This window comes from Neomonachus schauinslandi, chromosome 5 (genome assembly GCF_002201575.2).
Source record: "Neomonachus schauinslandi chromosome 5, ASM220157v2, whole genome shotgun sequence".
NCBI classification, from domain to species: domain Eukaryota; kingdom Metazoa; phylum Chordata; class Mammalia; order Carnivora; family Phocidae; genus Neomonachus; species Neomonachus schauinslandi.
In genome coordinates, this window is record NC_058407.1 from 113,190,767 (window position 1) to 113,208,816 (window position 18,050).

At 37.0% G+C, this 18,050-nt stretch overlaps 1 protein-coding gene across 1 annotated transcript in view; it reads left to right on the forward strand.

Moving 5' to 3' along the window:
- LOC110577726 (protein adenylyltransferase SelO-like) overlaps nucleotides 1-5,113 on the forward strand; it is a 35,325-nt gene extending 30,212 nt beyond the window's left edge. Inside the window, exons 18-19 of the mRNA XM_044914984.1 lie at nucleotides 1,330-1,409; nucleotides 4,838-5,113. Of these exons, the coding sequence (XP_044770919.1) occupies nucleotides 1,330-1,409; nucleotides 4,838-4,960 (203 nt within the window). The 3' untranslated portion in view covers nucleotides 4,961-5,113. The remainder of the gene's footprint in view (nucleotides 1-1,329; nucleotides 1,410-4,837) is intronic.
- Nucleotides 5,114-18,050: the final 12,937 nt, after the last annotated feature.

Genomic DNA, 18,050 nt, shown 5'->3' on the forward strand with positions numbered 1-18,050 from the left:
TTTTATTTATTTATTTGAGAGAGAGAGAATGAGAGAGAGCACATGAGAGAGGGGAGGGTCAGAGGGAGAAGCAGACTCCCTGCCGAGCAGGAAGCCCGATGCGGGACTCGATCCAGGGACTCCAGGATCATGACCTGAGCCGAAGGCAGTCGCTTAACCAACTGAGCCACCCAGGCGCCCCTCTGTGTGTATTGATTAGGAGAAAAATGTAGTAGTAATCATACAATGGTATAATTTAGGTCTTTCTTTTTTTTTTTCTGCTAAAAGTAAATAAGGCATTTTCCCTTGCTGCTTCATTCTTTATAATGTAACACTTTTAACGGCTGCATAATATTTCTTTGAAAGGGTATGCAGTGTTTTACTTAACTATTCCCCTACTAAGTATTTAAATTGTTTCTAGTTTTCCTTAATATAAATAATACTTTTTTTTATGTTTAAATTTGTTTTCATAGACTATGTTCCTACAGAATTACTGGATCACAGGGCACTTCTTATAACATTAGATTATATGTCATAACTTGGTAGATTGTTAAAACCAAGTTGAAAGGGAATTTGTATGTTTCCTCCATTCAAGTAGCTCAGCAAACTGTTGAGAATCACAAAATGATGATTCCTGGAATTTCTGTTGTGCTAGTGGGGAGAAGCATCCCTCCTTTCCATTCAGTTGATAAATTATTTTGGAAAAGGCTCATCTCAACTAAAGACGTAGTTTCTGGAATTTTTCTAAATGTGCCATTATTATAATACCTTTAAAATGACAAAATGCGTGGTTACTATCAAAAATATAAATTTATAAAGAGTTTTGCCTGCATGTAACCTTTCATGTTTGCTCTTGGCAGCATTAACTTTAAGCAGTCCTACTAAGTAGGACCTGAATTCTGAGCTTAAAGATGTTAAAAGCAGCAACTTCTCTCCCCTGCTACCTCCACTTAGGCTAAAGGGCCTAATTCAGATGCATTCACTACTTTCTCCATGCTTTAGAAAGTGCTTAGTGAACTGAACATGGTGAAAAAACCAAAGTAATGAAACACCGAAGAGAAAAACCAAATACAGTATTGCTCATAACGCTCCAAAAAGTGTTTTCTGTACCATAATAGACAGTGTACATTGTTTGTAAACAATAGAAATGGACTGATGCTGATCGTTTCTTCTCATTTGCACCTTCCAGCACAGTTCTTTTTTTTTTTTATTTAATTTTATTTTGTTACGTTAATCACCATACATTCTAGCACAGTTCTTAAAGCTTATCTAATTTGGGGGATAATTTCATATGGCCTGTATGGACTTAGTAATTTATTGTTCCAAAACATGCTTCCCCCCCCCCTTAAGCTGTTAATCCTAGGTATGTACTGAAGAACTGGATGGCAGAATCCGCAGTGCGAAAAGCAGAAAGGAATGATTTTTCAGAGGTAAGGTGTTTGAGGCTTCTGGCTTTATTTTTATTAACTTTAAATGTATCATATTTTAAGCACACTTATTTTGTTTGTAGACATGCTAAACTAGACCATTGCCAGTACCAGCTTCCCAGAATTCTTGCTGCCTGGTCTCCCTTTTTTTTTTGTTTTGCAGTGAATCATTTTTTTTTCATAGTTCCTAATTTATTCTTTAATGGATTTAAAATTTTAAAGATTCATTTATATCCCATATCTATATTATTCAGATTTCTGAGGGTCTGATTCTGCTGTTTATTGCTTATGTTTTGGACTTCTGGATTTCAATCTCTGAGATCCAGTGAAGCCTGATTTAAGGGTGCATCTCTGCAGAGGGAATTAGCTTTTTGCTTCTAGCAGGTGTCCATGGCACTAGCCACATGGGTCCACTTAAATTAATCCTGACAGCAGTGAAGATGGGATGAACTAAGTCTCCATGTATCTGCCTGGATGAATCCCACATACAATGTTAAGCAAACAAGCAAGTGGCAAAGGCATATAATAAGCACCACTTAAATACAGTGTAACATGTGCAAAATTATACACCACATAGGGATGCATGCATATATAATGAAAGTAACAAAATGAATAAAGATGAGAAACATCATCTTCGGACAGTGGTTACTTTGAGGTAAGGAAGAAATTTGAGTTAGGGAAGAGATGCATACGGGGCTCTAATCATATTGGAAGTATCTGATTTCTGAAGCTGAGTGGGGGATACACGGGTGTTCATTGTATTGTTCTGCATACCTTCTTGTATGCTTCAAATACTTCATAATCAATTATTTAAAATGCAATGCACATAATATATTTTTTAGAAGAGGACTGGCCTTGGCACTCGTGTTGTCGCTGTCCTGCACTGGAGTGGATGTTATCAATGCTGTGGCTCTTTTTCTCTTGCACTGGTCTCACCTCAGAATCATTCTCACCACAGCATGTATGTGGTCACAACCAAGTGATCAGAGCTGGCACAAGAGAGAAACTATTTTTGCTATTTTTTTTTTAAAGATTTATTTATTTATTTTAGAGAGAGCATGCGTGAGTGGGGGGAGGGGCAGAGGGAGAGAGAATCTCAAGCAGACTCCTCACTGGAGCGCGGAGCCCCATGCAGGGCTCGATCTCACAACCCTGAGATCATGACCTGAGCCGAAATCAAGAGTGGGACACTTAACTGACTGAGCCACCTAGGCGCCCCCTATTTTTGTTATTTCTAATTTGGGACTTGCATTAACTTTTTATTTCAGTAGTTTCATTAGCCTGACAAACCTAGGTTCTCACTTTAGAAAATAAAACATTTTAAAATGTAATCTTTTATGATATTAAAGAAAGACAAAGAGAAGGGAGAGAGCTCAGTATTTGTCTTTAAATCAGCCAAAGCTGGGGAAACGAAGCATTGTTTCATCAGTTGTTTTGTTGGCTTGTTTCTCCTTCCTTCCCTATCTTTTGTTCCTTGTTTTCTTCCCTTCCCCCAAATTATCTTTGAGTAAGGGTGCAGCACCCACCGTGGGTGGGGAGGTGTCTTCCTAGGTTCAAGTGCACATTCAGATTCATAGGACTAGCACAGGCTGCTCCTGGCCCCACTCGACTGCGACAGAGGACAGACTGGCTTACCAGCAGGGCAACATCACGCTCCCTGTTTGCAGGAGTTCTTGTGGTCCAGGATAGCACCCAGCACAGCAGCGAAGCTCGGGTGTGCAGGGACAAGGCCCACACTGGGAAGATGCAGGGGCAGCCCTGGCTTAAAAGCTTCATGTTCCATAGAAACCAGTACCTCGTGTCACAACTCCATAGACGTAGTTTCCAGTGTCCCCACAAGAGACCTGCCTTGTACCGAGTCACCACACTAAAGAAAGCCTAAAGCATTTTGTCAGGTATTTACAGTTCTCCCATCCAGATGCTATTTGTCGGTCATAAGCAAAGTTATATGGTTTTATATATATATGTATATTGTCATACGACCTTATCAAGTGACTAGGGGAGCAGACCTAGGAAGTTAATTAAGGGTTCAATTCTCATGCAGGGAAGGAAAAAGATTTTTGTTAAACCTCTGTAAGGTAACCCTTTACACACACAACTTATGTTTACCTGCCTGCATCAAACATTTCTTGAGACTGTATGTGAGGTGCTATGAAGAAGTATGTAAAAATGTATTCAGGGAGATTTTTAGCCAACAAGTGAGATTAGATAGGTATAAAACTAACTTTAATAAAAGGATATGTATAAAGCACCTGGGAGAAGTTAAGAGAGGTTCTAAGAGCACCATATTGATTATGATGAATCTTCCTATTTAAAATATTAGTAATACAGTAATTTGATCTCTGATCTCTTGGTACTTTCTTAGTATAGATAATCATACACCTTTTTCTATCTGAACCAAGTATTCCTTTATTAACACCCAAGGAAATGACAAAACCACCAAAAAGCATATTTTAATTGAGGTATAGTTGACATATAACATTATATTACTTTATTTTATTTTATTTTATTTTTTAAGATTTTATTTATTTGACAGAGAGAGAGACAGCGAGAGCAGGAACACAAGCAGGGGGAGTGGGAGAGGGAGAAGCAGGCCTCCCGCTGAGCAGGGAGCCCAATGTGGGACTCGATCCCGGGACCCCGGGATCATGACCTGAGCCGAAAGCAGACGCTTAACGACTGAGCCACCCAGGCGCCCAACATTATATTACTTTAATGTCATGATGAGTCAATATTTGTATATATTGTGAAACTATGACCACAGTAAGTCTAGTTAACACCCATCACCATAGATGGTTACAAAATTTTTTTGTTGTGATGAGTTCTTTTAGGATCTGTTTTCTTAGCAACTTTCAAATATGCTATACAGTATTATTAACTAGAGTCACCATGCTGTACATTACATTCCCATGACTTATTTTATAACTGGATGGAAATATACATTTTGATCCTAGAATTCTTGTTGAAAGAGGTGTGTTCTTTGATGCCTCAGTCTATTACCAAGGCTCAAATTGCAAATGAGGAAGCAGCATGAGTTGGAATCCATGCCCTTGATTTGGAAAGATGGCAAACCACTGACATTCTTTTATTTTTGTAAATATTTTAGAAAATTATAATTCTCTTAATGCTGTAAAAGAACTTCAAAATTATTGGGACGTATATATGTAGTCTTTGTGGTATATATATATATAGTCTTTGTGACAGGGTATGTATTTGCTCTCCTGTTTTAGCACAAAACTAGTACTTAAAGGAACTTTCTGTGGAATGATAGAAATTTTAAGTAACAACTATAGTTGAAATTTTAAAAAAACATAAAATGTTTAAATATTTTTAAAGAAATATAAATTTAACCTTGTCATTCTGGGAATTTAGAAAATTGATAAGGGTCCCAAGAAAGAAATCTGTATCTATGTGCTTCAATTGTTTGGCAGGTCTGTCTTCTCCAGCACGTTCTTCAGCATCCTTTCCAGAAGCATTCTGCAGCTGAGAAAGCAGGCTACTCCTCACCTACTCCTTCTTGGGCTAAAGACCTCAGAGTTAGCTGCTCATCTTAATTTAGGGTAAATAAATTAAGGAATACTTCTGTCATTGAATTCGACATAGAATGATCTATTTGATAAATTCTTAATGACTACATTCTGATGACAACCCCACATTTCATAAAAAGGATTATGTTTGCAAATATTTTTTAATCAAATAAACTGGACCTATTCTTTGGAACAACTTTGTGATCATTTTTGTTCTAATGAATAACTTTAGTGGAATAATAAAATATGTTTGGCAAGCTGTGTGAGTTATTCTCAATAACTGAAAAATCTTATGACAATCTTTTAATGAACTTGTAAGTATTCATCTATGACATGCTATGTACCCAGTGCTGTGGGGCACATCGGCTAAGTATGTAGTTTAACCATACTCCTAGAGCTTTTTTGTCTATTATAGTGGTTTTCAAACATTAACCAAAGTAAAGAGAATAGTATAATGAACTGATTTACCAGCCAGCTTCTTAATTATCAATGTGTGATCAGTGTTATTTCATCTACATCCCTACACATTTCCCCTCATTTCTAGTTATTGTTTTAATTGAGGTATAATTTCTATATCCCCACATAAGTTCCCAGATGTGTTTCATTTAGTTTACAAATATTTCTATATGTATCTCCAAACATTAATGACTGAAAACACATGCCAAACCGTATCACCTTAAGACAACTGAACAACTCCCTAATTCATCAAATCAAATGACTAGTTTTTGGATTTTTCCTATTGTTTTATAAGTTACTATCATCAGTATTATTATTTTATAGTTACTTATTTGAATTGGGATCCAAGTAAGGACTATACATTCAAATTAGATGACAAAATTTCTTGAGTTTCTTTTGTTATTTTTGGATACAACCACCTGCATCTTCTTTTTCCTTGCAATTTTTTGTTTTGGTTAAAGAAAGCAGGTTACTTATCCCATAGTGTGTCCCAGAGTCTGCATTTTGCTGGTTGCATCTCTGCGTTATTGTTTAACATGTTGCTCTGTTGGCTGTATTTCTATAAACCTTCAATTTATCGGAGGAAATACTTGCCATCAGAAGGAAAGTGTGTGCACTTCCACCAACAAGTACATATTGGCTGTCTCTTTTTGTGATATCAGCAGCCCCTGACAGTCATCTCCTTGACCCACTGATTCAATAAGGTTGTAAAATGATAATCTAATCCTAGCATTCATTTGTTAGCTGTAATCCTTCTATAAAGGAAAACTTTCTATCATTAATTATTGGTTATCCTGAGATACAGAAAGGCAAAGGATTGGTTCCCAAGCATGCTCCAAAGACAGCCAGTAGGCTTGTTTATTTGTTTTAGTATCATTATGAACTCTTGAATTTAAGCACATTTTATGTTTTAGACTATTGCAGTTATTATCCTAACCTATGTACAAATTGTCCCATGTATGGCCAGTGAGGTTTTATTCATGATGGCTCCTCGTGTACATGATCCTAGAAATTTTTTTTTTTTTTTAGATTTTTATTTATTTATTTGAGAGAGAGAGAGCACAGAGGAAGAGTGAGAGGGAGAAGCAGACTCCCCACTGAGCAGGGAGCCCGATGTGGGGCTGGTAATCCCAGGACCCTGAGATCATGACCTGAGCTGAAGGCAGCCGCTTAACTGACTGAGCCACCCAGGCGCCCCTAATTTATTATTTTAATATCAATTTTTGTTATTCATGTAGCAGATAATTTTTGTTTTTCATATAGTAAATAGTGTTTCTTTTCTATCATCAGTACTTTCTTCTTTGGTGGTGTCTTTTTAAACAGGTTTTTAATTTTCATATATTTGAATTTGGCAATTTAAAAAAGCACTTTTGGATTTTATATGTGGTTTGTATTGTTTAAATTTTATAAAAAGTATTTCCTCATATTTTCTTCTAGTATTTTTAGAATGTGTACTTTTTAATCCCTTTGAGATTTGTTGATTTTTTTTTTGCCACATTGGCAGATAATGTCCCTATACTATTTGTCAAATAGTTTATCCTTTTCATACATGTTTGAAATACTTTTATTATATATTAAGTTCTCATATCTTTGAGATCACTGCTAGACTTTTTTTTTTCAACTCTTCTAGCAATGCAACTCTTAATTATTTTGATTGTATAGTATCAACAGTATAGTATATTTTGTTATTCTGCTATCATTAATCCTTTTTATTATTTTTTAAAATTTTTAAAAAGATTTTATTTATTTGAGAGAGGGCGTGAGAGAGAGAGAGCACAAGTGGGGGAGGGGCGAGGGAGAAGCTGACTCCCCACTGAGCAGGGAGCCCCCCACCTGGGGCTCGATCCCTGGACCCTTAGATCATGACCTGAGCCGAAGGCAGGCGCTTAACCGGATGAGCCACTCCTGGGTGGCACCCCACAAAGAAAACATTTTAGAAAGTAATGATAGGGGTGCCTGGGTGGCTCAGTCGGTTGAGCGTCTGACTCTTGATTTTGGCTCAGGTCATGATCTCTGGGTTGTGAAATGGGGCTCTACACTGGGTGTGGAGCCTGCTTAAGATTCTCTCTCTCCCTCTGTCCCTCCACACCACTTGTGCGTGCACATGCTTTTTTTCTCTGTAAATAAAAGAAATATTTTCTTTGTTATTTAATTATTTTAGATGAATTTTTATGTGTGTCAACTTTCAGAAAAAAATCTTGCTGGGATTTTGATTGGGGTTTATATTAAATTTAGAGTGAAGGACACTTGGGTGGCTTAGTCAGTTAAGCATCTGCTTCGATTCAGGTCATGATCCTGGGGTCCTGGGATTGAGTCCCACATCTGGCTCCTTGCTCACAGGGAGCCTGCTTCTCCCTCTGCCTGCCGCTCCCCCTGCTTGTATTCTCTCTCTCTGGCAAATAAATGAAATCTTAAAAAAAATTTATAGAGTGACTTGGAAAGAACTGACACCTTTACAACACTGAGTTTTCCCATCCAGGAACATACTACAGGCGTTCTTCATTTTGCATGGTACTGCAGGACTGTAAAAATGGCCATGCAAACTAAAACCATGCAAAGTGATCTTAATAATCAATGGGAAAAATTATGATTGTTTTGTGATCTTCAAAAATTTTGGTCAAAACCTTAAAAACTCTTTCACTGTTGGCTGTGGATATATAGGGAAATAAAATAGTAAAACTAGTATTTAGTGCATTGTAATTTAAAACATTAGAAACATTGAGAAAGTGTTTCTTTCTTCCTAAAAAATTTATCAAGAGTGGCTTGAACAGTGCTTGCCTTCTTTCTTGTTATATACTTCATAATACAGAGCTAGGATCTTTTCTACATCTTAGTGAGTTGCCACTATTTTTTCTATAACTCCATTTATGTTCAATTTGAATTTCACTTTCAGTATTATCATTTTTCATTTATGTATTGCAGTTTCATCTTTATTGCCAATTTCCCTCTTTCAATGATCTTTTTAAAAAAAATTTTTTTTAAAAGATTTTATTTATTTTTTTGACAGAGAGAGACACAGTGAGAGAGGGAACACAAGCAGGGGGAGTGGGAGAGGGAGAACAGGCTTCCCACTGAGTAGGGAGCCCGATGTGCGGGGCTTGATGCCACGACCCTGGGATCATGACCTGAGCCAAAGGCAGACACTTGATGACTGAGCCACCCAGCCGCCCCTCAATGATCATTTTTATAAAATGTCATGTGGGTTTACCACTGGGAGACAAGGAGCCAATGCAACTACACACTTTGCTGTCTGTGCATAAACTGAATAACAAGTATACAGTGATCAATCACTAACACACTTTGAAAGAAGTGATGTGATTGGTCACTGCCCACAATATTCATCTGTTTCTTATGTAGTGATTTGTGGACTGTAATGCTAACAGTGAAGTTTGTACTTTACCCAATTGTCCCCAGTTATAATACCATGGTAGCAAATGTTGGGGAACTAGTGTTATTTAACTAAATTGTGGTAATTGGAACTTGTGCATGTTGGAACTATGCAAAGTAAGGGCTATCTGTACCTGTTTCCTAACATTTTCTTTTATGTCCTATAATAAAAATTTATAGTTTTCTCCATATAGGCTTTGAAGATTTCTTTTTTAAAAACATTTCTTTTTTTAAAGATTGTATTTATTTATTTAAGACACAGAGAGAGAGAGAGCCTGATGGGGGATCATGACCTGAGCTGAAGGCAGCCGCTTTCACTGACCTAGCCACCTAGGTGCCTCCAGCTTTGAAGATTTCTTATATCAATTCTTAGATATATTGTAGTTTTTGTTGTTATTGTGGATGAGATCACTTTTGTACTACCTTTTCTAAATGGGTTCACTGGTACATAGGATAGTTTTTGGTTTCTATGGTTCATCTTAGCCTTGTTGTTGAACTTAACTAGATATTCACATCACCTGAGAATTGAAAATTCTTTTTCTTCAGCTGCAAATAACTGGAAGTTGACTAACACTGTCTTAACCGCATAGAGGTTTGTTTCAGTCACACAAAGGGAAGTGTATGACCAAGCATTCTAGGGCTGGTGCAACAGCTCAGCAATGCCCTGAGGGGCCCAAGACTTTCCTTTCCATTCCCCCATCTCCTTATGGCATTGAGTTGGTCCTCTGCTTGTTGCCTCATGGTCAGTAAATAACTGATGACCTCCAAGCTTTGATCCTCAGTCCAGTCAGGGTGGAGGAAGGGAACAGGGAAGAAGGGAGGGTGCCTGTAACAGGGAAACAAAAATCCTTCCTAGAAATCCCCAACAGTCTTTTACTTACATCTCATTTCTATTTTTGGATTTCACTGGCAAGGACTGGGTCACTGACCATTTATGGCTGCAAAGTGAGTCTAGGAAACTATTTTTAGCCAGGTATGTTGCCATTCCCACTAGATCTTCTGTTAATTAAGAAGAAAGGGAAATGAGATACTAGGTAAATGAAAACTCTTTTCATATCTTCCTGTGATTATGAGACTACAGGTTTTCTGTATCCTCTTGCATCCAATTTGGTAATTCATATATTTCTTAAAAAATTAATCTAATTCATCAAGATGCTTGATTTTGTTGACACATATTATATGTGCTATTTATTGTCTTATAATATTTAATTTCTTCCATATCTGTAATTTTGTCCCTGTACTTGTTTTTAAACTTCTTAATATATGTTCTCAATCTTTTATCCTTGATTAAATTTGCTAAACCTTAGTCTTTTATGTTGGCCTTTTCAGGTCATCTGTTTGCTTTTTTTTTAGTCTTCTGTTTAATTTTTATTTTTCTCTTTATAAGTGAAATCTTTCTAATTTCTTCAGGTTTTTTTTTTTTTTTTATTCTTTTGACTTTCCTGGTTTAGTACACTCTTAGTTCATTTATTTTTAATCTTGTTTTCTAATACATGAAATTAAGACTATAAAATTTCTAGTGAGTACTGCTTTGGCTATTCTCATTGTTATTAGTTTCTAAGTAATCTGCATTTTAAAAAATTTATTCATTTGAGAGAGAGAGCAAGAGCATGAGCTGGAGGAGGGTCAGAGGGAGAGGGAGAAACAGACTCCCCACTGAGCAGGGAGCCTGATGTGAGGCTCAATCCCAGGACCCCAGGATCATGACCTGAGCTGAAGACAGATGCGTAACCACTGAGCCACCCAGGCGCCCCATTAATCTGCATTTTTCATATTGACTTTATTTTTAACCTAAGAGTTCCACAGAAGTTGCTTTAACTTTCCAAGTGGGTTGGCTTTTTTGTTTTGGCTATTCTTTTGTAGTTATTTGTTTTATTTCACTTTGTGGCCAGAGACTATAACATACATTATACCAATCTGGGGGAATTTGATTTTTTTTGTGTGTGTCCTAATACATAGAAAAGTATAATTGCTTCATGCATATTTGGTAATAATGTATATTCTCTAAGTTAATGTAAATACTATGTATTTTATTGGATCAAGTTTTTCAATTGTGCCACTCATTCTTACTTATTTTCGATCTGTTTTAGTTTGTGAATCTTTTAGAGAGATGTGTTATAAGTCTGAGAGTTATGAGCTCCAAGGAGATCCATTCAGGTAACATTCCCACACTTTTGTGAGTTTTATTTCCAGGAGTTATACCAGGTTCTCACAGTGGTGATCTAAGAAAAATGCCCTCATGTTTCCAGCAGAGAAAAGGGAAAGTAGCTCATTTTGAAATATGCCAGAGCATTCCAGTCTTCTTAACAAGAGCTGCCTGCAGGAAAAAATATTTTACCAAAGCCTAACCTAGTGAGATTTTATCACAGCTTACCTGACCAGGGGAAAGTGGAATACCAAATCCAGCCTCCTCTAGCCTTCCATGTGGGGGAAGGGAAATACTTGGCTCTAACCCTCTGTAGCCATCTTGTCCCACCTAAGAGTGAAGAAAACTGAGAAGCACTTGGGAAGTGCATAGACCAGTGCCCAGTGTCATAGGCTAACTAAAAGACTGAGACCTAATCATAGGACTATAGAATACTTCCCCTTCCCCATACCTTACCATCATATTACAAAAGGCATATTAACCACAATGCCTTTTACCCAACACATCACGTCCAGCTTTCACAAAGAAATCACAAGCCATACTAAAAGGCAAAAAGCAGTCTGAAAAGACAAAGCAAGCATCAGAGCCACAGTCAGATATGGCAGGAATGTTGGAATTCTCAGACCAGTATTTAAAAATAACCATGGTTAATATGCAAGGGCTCTAATTGAAAAAGTAGACACCATGCAAAAATAGATGGATAATGTAAGCAGAGAGATGGAAAATGTAAGAAAGAATAAAAAAAATGCTAGGGATCAAAACCATTCTTACATAAATGAAGGTGCCTTTGACGGTGTCATTAGTAGACTAGACACAGCTTAAGAAAAAATCTCTGAGCTTGAGGATATGTTAATAGAAACTTCTAAAACTGAAAAGCAAAGAGAAAAAAAGACTGAAAACAAAACAAAACAGAATATCAAAGAACTATGGGACAACTGCAAAAGATATATTATACACATACTAGGAAGAAAGGAAGAGAAGTAATGACTGAGAATTTTCCCAAATTAATGCCAGACACCAAACCACAAATCCAGGGAGCTCAGAGAATACCAAGTAGGATAAACAGCCCCCAAACATCACCACCAGTATTTAAGCATATCATATTCAAAATCTAGAAAATCAAAGATAAATAAGAAATCCCAGAAGTTGCCAGAAGAATAAAACATCTTATAAATGGAGGAAAAAAGGTAAGAATTACATTTGACTTCACAGGAACCATGCAAGCAAGAAGAGAATGGAGTGAAATATTTAAAGTGTTGAGAAAAAAAACCCTGCCAAACTAGAATTCTGTATCCTACAAAATTATCCTTCAAAAGTGAAGGACAAAAGACAAAAGAGAAAAAGAGAGAGAAAAGAAAAGAAATTTGTTGCCAGCAGACCTTCAAGAAATGCTTAAAGAAATTCTTCAGGGAGAAGGAAAATGATATTGGTCAGAAACTCAGACCTACATAAAGAAAGAAAGAGCATTAGAGAAGGAATAAGTGAAGATAAAAGGAAGTTTTATTTTTCTTAATCTTAATGTAATAGATAACAGTTTGTTAAAAACAACACTAGCAACAATATATTAGATGATTATGGCTTATGTGTAAGTGAAATCAAGGACAGTAATGATATGAGAAACAGGAGGGGGGAATAAAAAATATTTTGTTATAGTACTTGCACTGCCATGAAGCATTGCAGTGTTACTTGAAAATGAACTTGGATTACTTGTAAATACATACTGCAAACTCAAGAGCAACCACTAACAAAGTAAAAATAAAAAGTATAATTGATGTGCTAAAAAAGGAGAGAAAATGGAATCATATAAATGCTCAGTTAAAACCACAAATCGGGGGCGCCTGGGTGGCTCATTTGGTTAAGTGTCTGCCTTTGGCTCAGTTCATGATTCTAGGGTCCTGGATCGAGTCCCACATCAGGCTCCCTCCTAAGTGGAGAGCCTGATTCTCCCTCTCCCTCTGCTGCTCCCCCTGCTTGTATGTGCTCTCTCTGTCTCTGTCTCTGTCTCCCTCTCTGTCAAATAAATAAATAAAATCTTTAAAAAAATAAAACCACAAATGGTAGAAAAAGAGTGGAAGACAAAAGGAGAAACAAAGAACAAGGGCAATGAGTAGAAAACAATAACAAATATGGTAGATAATAATCCAACTACATGGGTAATTGATTTAAACATCAGTTGTCTAAATGCAGCGATTAAAAGACAGATTATCAGGGGTGCCTGGGTGGCTCAGTCGTTAAGCGTCTGCCTTCGGCTCAGGTCATGATCCCAGGGTCCTGGGATCGAGCCCTGCATCGGGCTCCCCGCTCGGCGGGAAGCCTGCTTCTCTCTCTCCCACTCCCCCTGCCTGTGCTCCTCTCTCACTGTGTCTCTCTCTGTCAAATAAATAAAATCTTCAAAAAAAAAAAAAAAAAGACCGATTATCAGAGTGCTAGTCAAAAAGCAAGACCCAACTACATTCTGGCTACAAGAAATCCACTTTATTTTTTTTATTTTAAAGATTTTTATTTATTTTTTGACAGAGAGGGAACACAAACAGGGGGAGTGGGAAAGGGAGAAGCAGGCTTCCCGCTGAGCAGAGAGCCCGATGCGGGGCTCGATCCCAGAACCCTGGGATCATGACCTGAGCCGAAGGCAGACGCTAAATGACTGAGCCACCCAGGCACCCCCAAGAAATCCACTTTAAATACAAGAACACATATAGGTTAAAATTAAAAGGATGGAAAAAAGATATAACAAGCTAACATAAACAAAAGAAAGTTGAAATAGCTATATTAATTTCAGAGCAAGGAAAAGTATCAGGGATAAATAAGTGCATTACAGAATGATAAAAGGGTTTATTCTTCAAGAAAACATAACACTCTTTAATGTGTATGTGCCTAACAACAGAGTATCAAAACACATGATTCAAAAACTAATAGAACTGTAAGGAAAAATAGATGAATCCATTATTATAGCTGGAGACTTCAACAACCTTACGTCAGAAATGGACAGATCCAGCAGGCAGAAAATTAGTAAGGACACAGTTGAACTCATCAGCACCATCAATCAACTGGATATAATTAACATCTATTGGTTATTTTATCTCATAACAGCAGAATACACATTCTTCTCAAGCTTACATGAAACATTTACCAAGACAGACCATATTTTGGGCCATAAAACACACCTTAACAAATTTAAATTAATTAATTAATTTAAGATTTTATTTATTTATTTGGCAGAGAGAGAGAGAGAGCACAAGTAGGGGGAGTGGCAGGCAGAGGGAGAGGGAGAAGCAGACTTCCCATTGAGCAGGAAGCCCGACATGGGACTTGATCCCAGGACCCTGGGATCACGATCCAAGCTGAAGTCAGACACTCAATCAACTGAGCCACCCAGGCACCCCAACAAATTCAAAAGAATATAAATCATACAATGTCTGCTCTCAGGTCATGATGGAATTAAATGCAGAAATTAATAGCAGAAAGATACTTGGAAAATCTCCAAAGACTTGGGGATTAAACAACACACTTCAAAATAACATATAAGTCGAAGGAATCTCAAGAGGAATGAAACAGTATTTAATGAAAATGAAAATACAACTTATCAAAATCTGTAGGATGAAGTGCTTAAAGAGAAATTTATAACACTGAATGCACAGAGTAGAAAAGAAGAATGACCTAAAACCAATAATCTAATCTTCCTCCTTGAGAAGTTAGAAAAAGAATAGTAAATTAAAGCCAAATTAAGCAGAAGTAAAGAATTGAAAATTAAAGCAGAAATCAATGAAATTGAAAACAGGAAATCAATAGAGAAAATCAACTCTACCAAAATCATGTGGTCATATCAATAGATGCAGAAAAAAGCATTTGACAAAATTCAACAGCCATTCATGATAAACAGTCTGCACAAACTAGGAATAGAGGGGAATTTTCTCAACTTGCTAAAGAACATCTACAAAAAACCTACAGCTAACCTTTTACTTAATGGTGAAAAACTAGAAGCTTTCCTGCTAAGGTGAGGAACAAGATAAGGATGTGCCCTCTCACCACTGCTTTTCAACATCCTACTGGAAATCCTAGCTAACTTAATAAGAAAAGGAAATAGAAGGTATACAGATTGGGGAGGAAGAAAATAAACTGTCTTTGTTTACAGGTGACATGATTGTCTATGTAGAAAATTCAAAAACAACTGACAAAAGAAAATCCTGGAACTAATTAGCAATTACAGTAAGGTTGCAGGATTCAAGGTTTTATGCAAAAGTCAATTGCAATTGTATTCCTATATACCAGCAATGAACAACTAAATCTGAAATTAAAAATACCATTTTCATTAGTTCCCCAAAAATGAAATGAGTACATTAGGGAAAATATACAAAATTAAGAGATACAGAGGATAGTTAGAAGGCCCGACATACATTTCACTGGAGCTCCAGAACTGGCAATATTTGAAAACAAAATATATGAGAATATTCCAGAATAGTGAAATCCACACATTTTAAAATTAGGAGCCTCCACAGATTCCCAAGTATTCAAATAAAAAGTAACCCACACTTGGACCTCAATAAAGAGAAGTCTTAAAATCATCCAGAAAGGGAACAAAAAGATGACCAAAATGAAATGATAATTTGACAGCCAACTTCTCAACAGCATCAGTGGAAGCTAGAAGATAGGGGGACAACATTCTCAAATAACTCACTGTTCTTTGGTATTTACTAAAGTTTATCTACAGCCAATCCAGAATTTTATATACAGTGATACCATCTTTCAAGAATGAGTGTGTAATAAAGACATTCTAGGAAAAAAAACAACCCTGAGACAGAATTCAAACACTGGACAATAGTGTGTGTGTGTGTGTGTGTGTGTGTGTGTGTATGACTGAAATTAAAGTGTTCTCAAGTCTTGTATTGTCCTGGTTAAAGCTGTTTAACTTTAGACCTTCTTAAGTATGATGTTGTCACTTATAGGTAGCCATTGAAAGAATAAAAACAGAGTGTATAACTTTCCAATAAGATTCAAAATGGAGTAAGGGAAAAAATCCTTAGTTACATGAAAAGATAGAAAGACAAAAGCCCCAGAAAAATCCAGATAATAGAAAGTACAAAATAAGATATTAAAAACAGTACAAAATAAGACTTATACATATAATCATCACAGTAAGGGTTAAAAAAATAAATTTGCCAGTTAAAAGACAATGGTGGCTGGACTAGATATAAACACAACAAAATCCACTTCTATGCCATCTACAAGTGGCAAACCTAAAATATCATGATATAAAAAGTTTGACAATAAATGGATAGAAAGATTTTTCAGGCAAATAACCAAAAAGAGATGGTACAGCCGTATGAATATACCAAGCAAAGAGCAGTACACAGAGGTCTACTGTTCAATTTGCCAGGAAAATATACAAATAAATTTTGTTTATACTTAATATTAAGTGTCAGAATATGTAAGGCAGAATTTACCAGAACAATTAGAAGCTATTGAAAAATCCACCTTCATCAAAGGGGATTTTAACACATTCTTCCAAGTAGTTGATGGAACAAGCAGACTACATATTAGGCTGTGGAAGCCTTGAGCCACCTGCTTAGCAAGGCTATTCTAAGCAACATTTACAGTACGTTGTACCTAAACACATGTGGGTCATTTATAAAAACTGACCATATATCAAGCCAAAAAATCTCAAATTTCAAAGGCTCAGTTACCATTGAGTTTGATAATTTCAGTATCATACCAGCCATTGTTTCTATGACTAAATAAAATACGTAAATCACACAGTAGAAGCTTAAATGTTCATTTCCCTCCAAGACCCGCTGAAAGCAGGACAGTCTGTCTCCTGGCATGTTAAATCTTGTTTCTTGTAAACTTGATCAAACCCTGTGTTTTGTTTTGCTTCGTAGTTATCCTATTACCTGGGTCTTTGTCCTGTTGGCAACATTACACACGAAATTCTGTAATTATTATAAATTATGATACAGGATTACTGTCTTAATCCCACAGTTCCTTCCTCGATGGCTCCACCCCAAAGATGGTACTTCCCTCACATCCAAATTTGTGGCTAAGCTTTTCATGAAAGGGGAACAGATTTTGGTGCATTTTCAAGGCTGACCTAAATAGACTCATGTATAAGTAGTGTTTGTGAAGACCTTTCTGCTAGACACTAGAGATTCTGTTCCACTTGAGTGAAAATCACACAGAGCTCCTGATCTGGTGCCTGGGCCTATTGAAAGCAAACTTCTGCCCCAAGATGAGGCAAAAGCAGCCCCAATTTCTAAGATTCCTGACTGAAAAGACCTTAACAAAGGATTCTTTCTTGGATAACAGAGATCAAAGTGGGCCCACCACACAGGCAAAGACTAGACACACACAATGTATTCAACCCTTTGGTTCACTAAAACTATCAACACTTTGACCACAAAATCAGTTAATTCTCTTCGGGAGCTTTCCTAAAATTCATATTATCAAATGTTAAAACAAACATTTTATGTTTGAATTTTTATATATTTTTTCCCTTGTAGAGGAAAGGTATGGTATGGATGGGAGTTACAAAACTGGGGCTGTAACCCAGCTCGGTGGGATCTAGGTTAAGCACATTGTCAGGCCCGATTTCTCTCTGTTAAGTTAGGAATATGTTTGAAGTGACACTTTTTGGGTCTTCTGTGAAGCCCATAACAACCACAGCTCTCCCTCTGCCCTCTTCAGTGCCTTCATCCTCCTCTCTCAGCCTTCTTCATCCACAGTGATGGGTCCCAGTACGTCCGGTGTTATGTTCTGGCTACTAATGATTTGGCTGAGCAATGACACTTTATTCACTCAGGCCAATGAGGTTCTCTTTTAGCGAATTTTCCCAGTTGGGGCTAAAAGGTAGACTGCCAGTCCATCCTGGCCTCTAGACAGATGCAAAGAGAAATTCAGCAGTTGGAAAGTGAGACTGTCTTCCACCATAGGAACCGAAAGGTGGAGTGCCAACACAAAGAGAATAACAATGTTTGCAAAGAGAGGGACAAGGAGGCGAGCGTATGGACAGGAGCAGAGATGAGAGGGGAAAACTATGAATTTCCAGGCACCAGTTCTAGGTCCTGTGCAATAGTCTAGGGGCACATGTAGCCTTGGGTACTGGCATTCTGCTCCTCGGAATTGTGTAATTAAGTC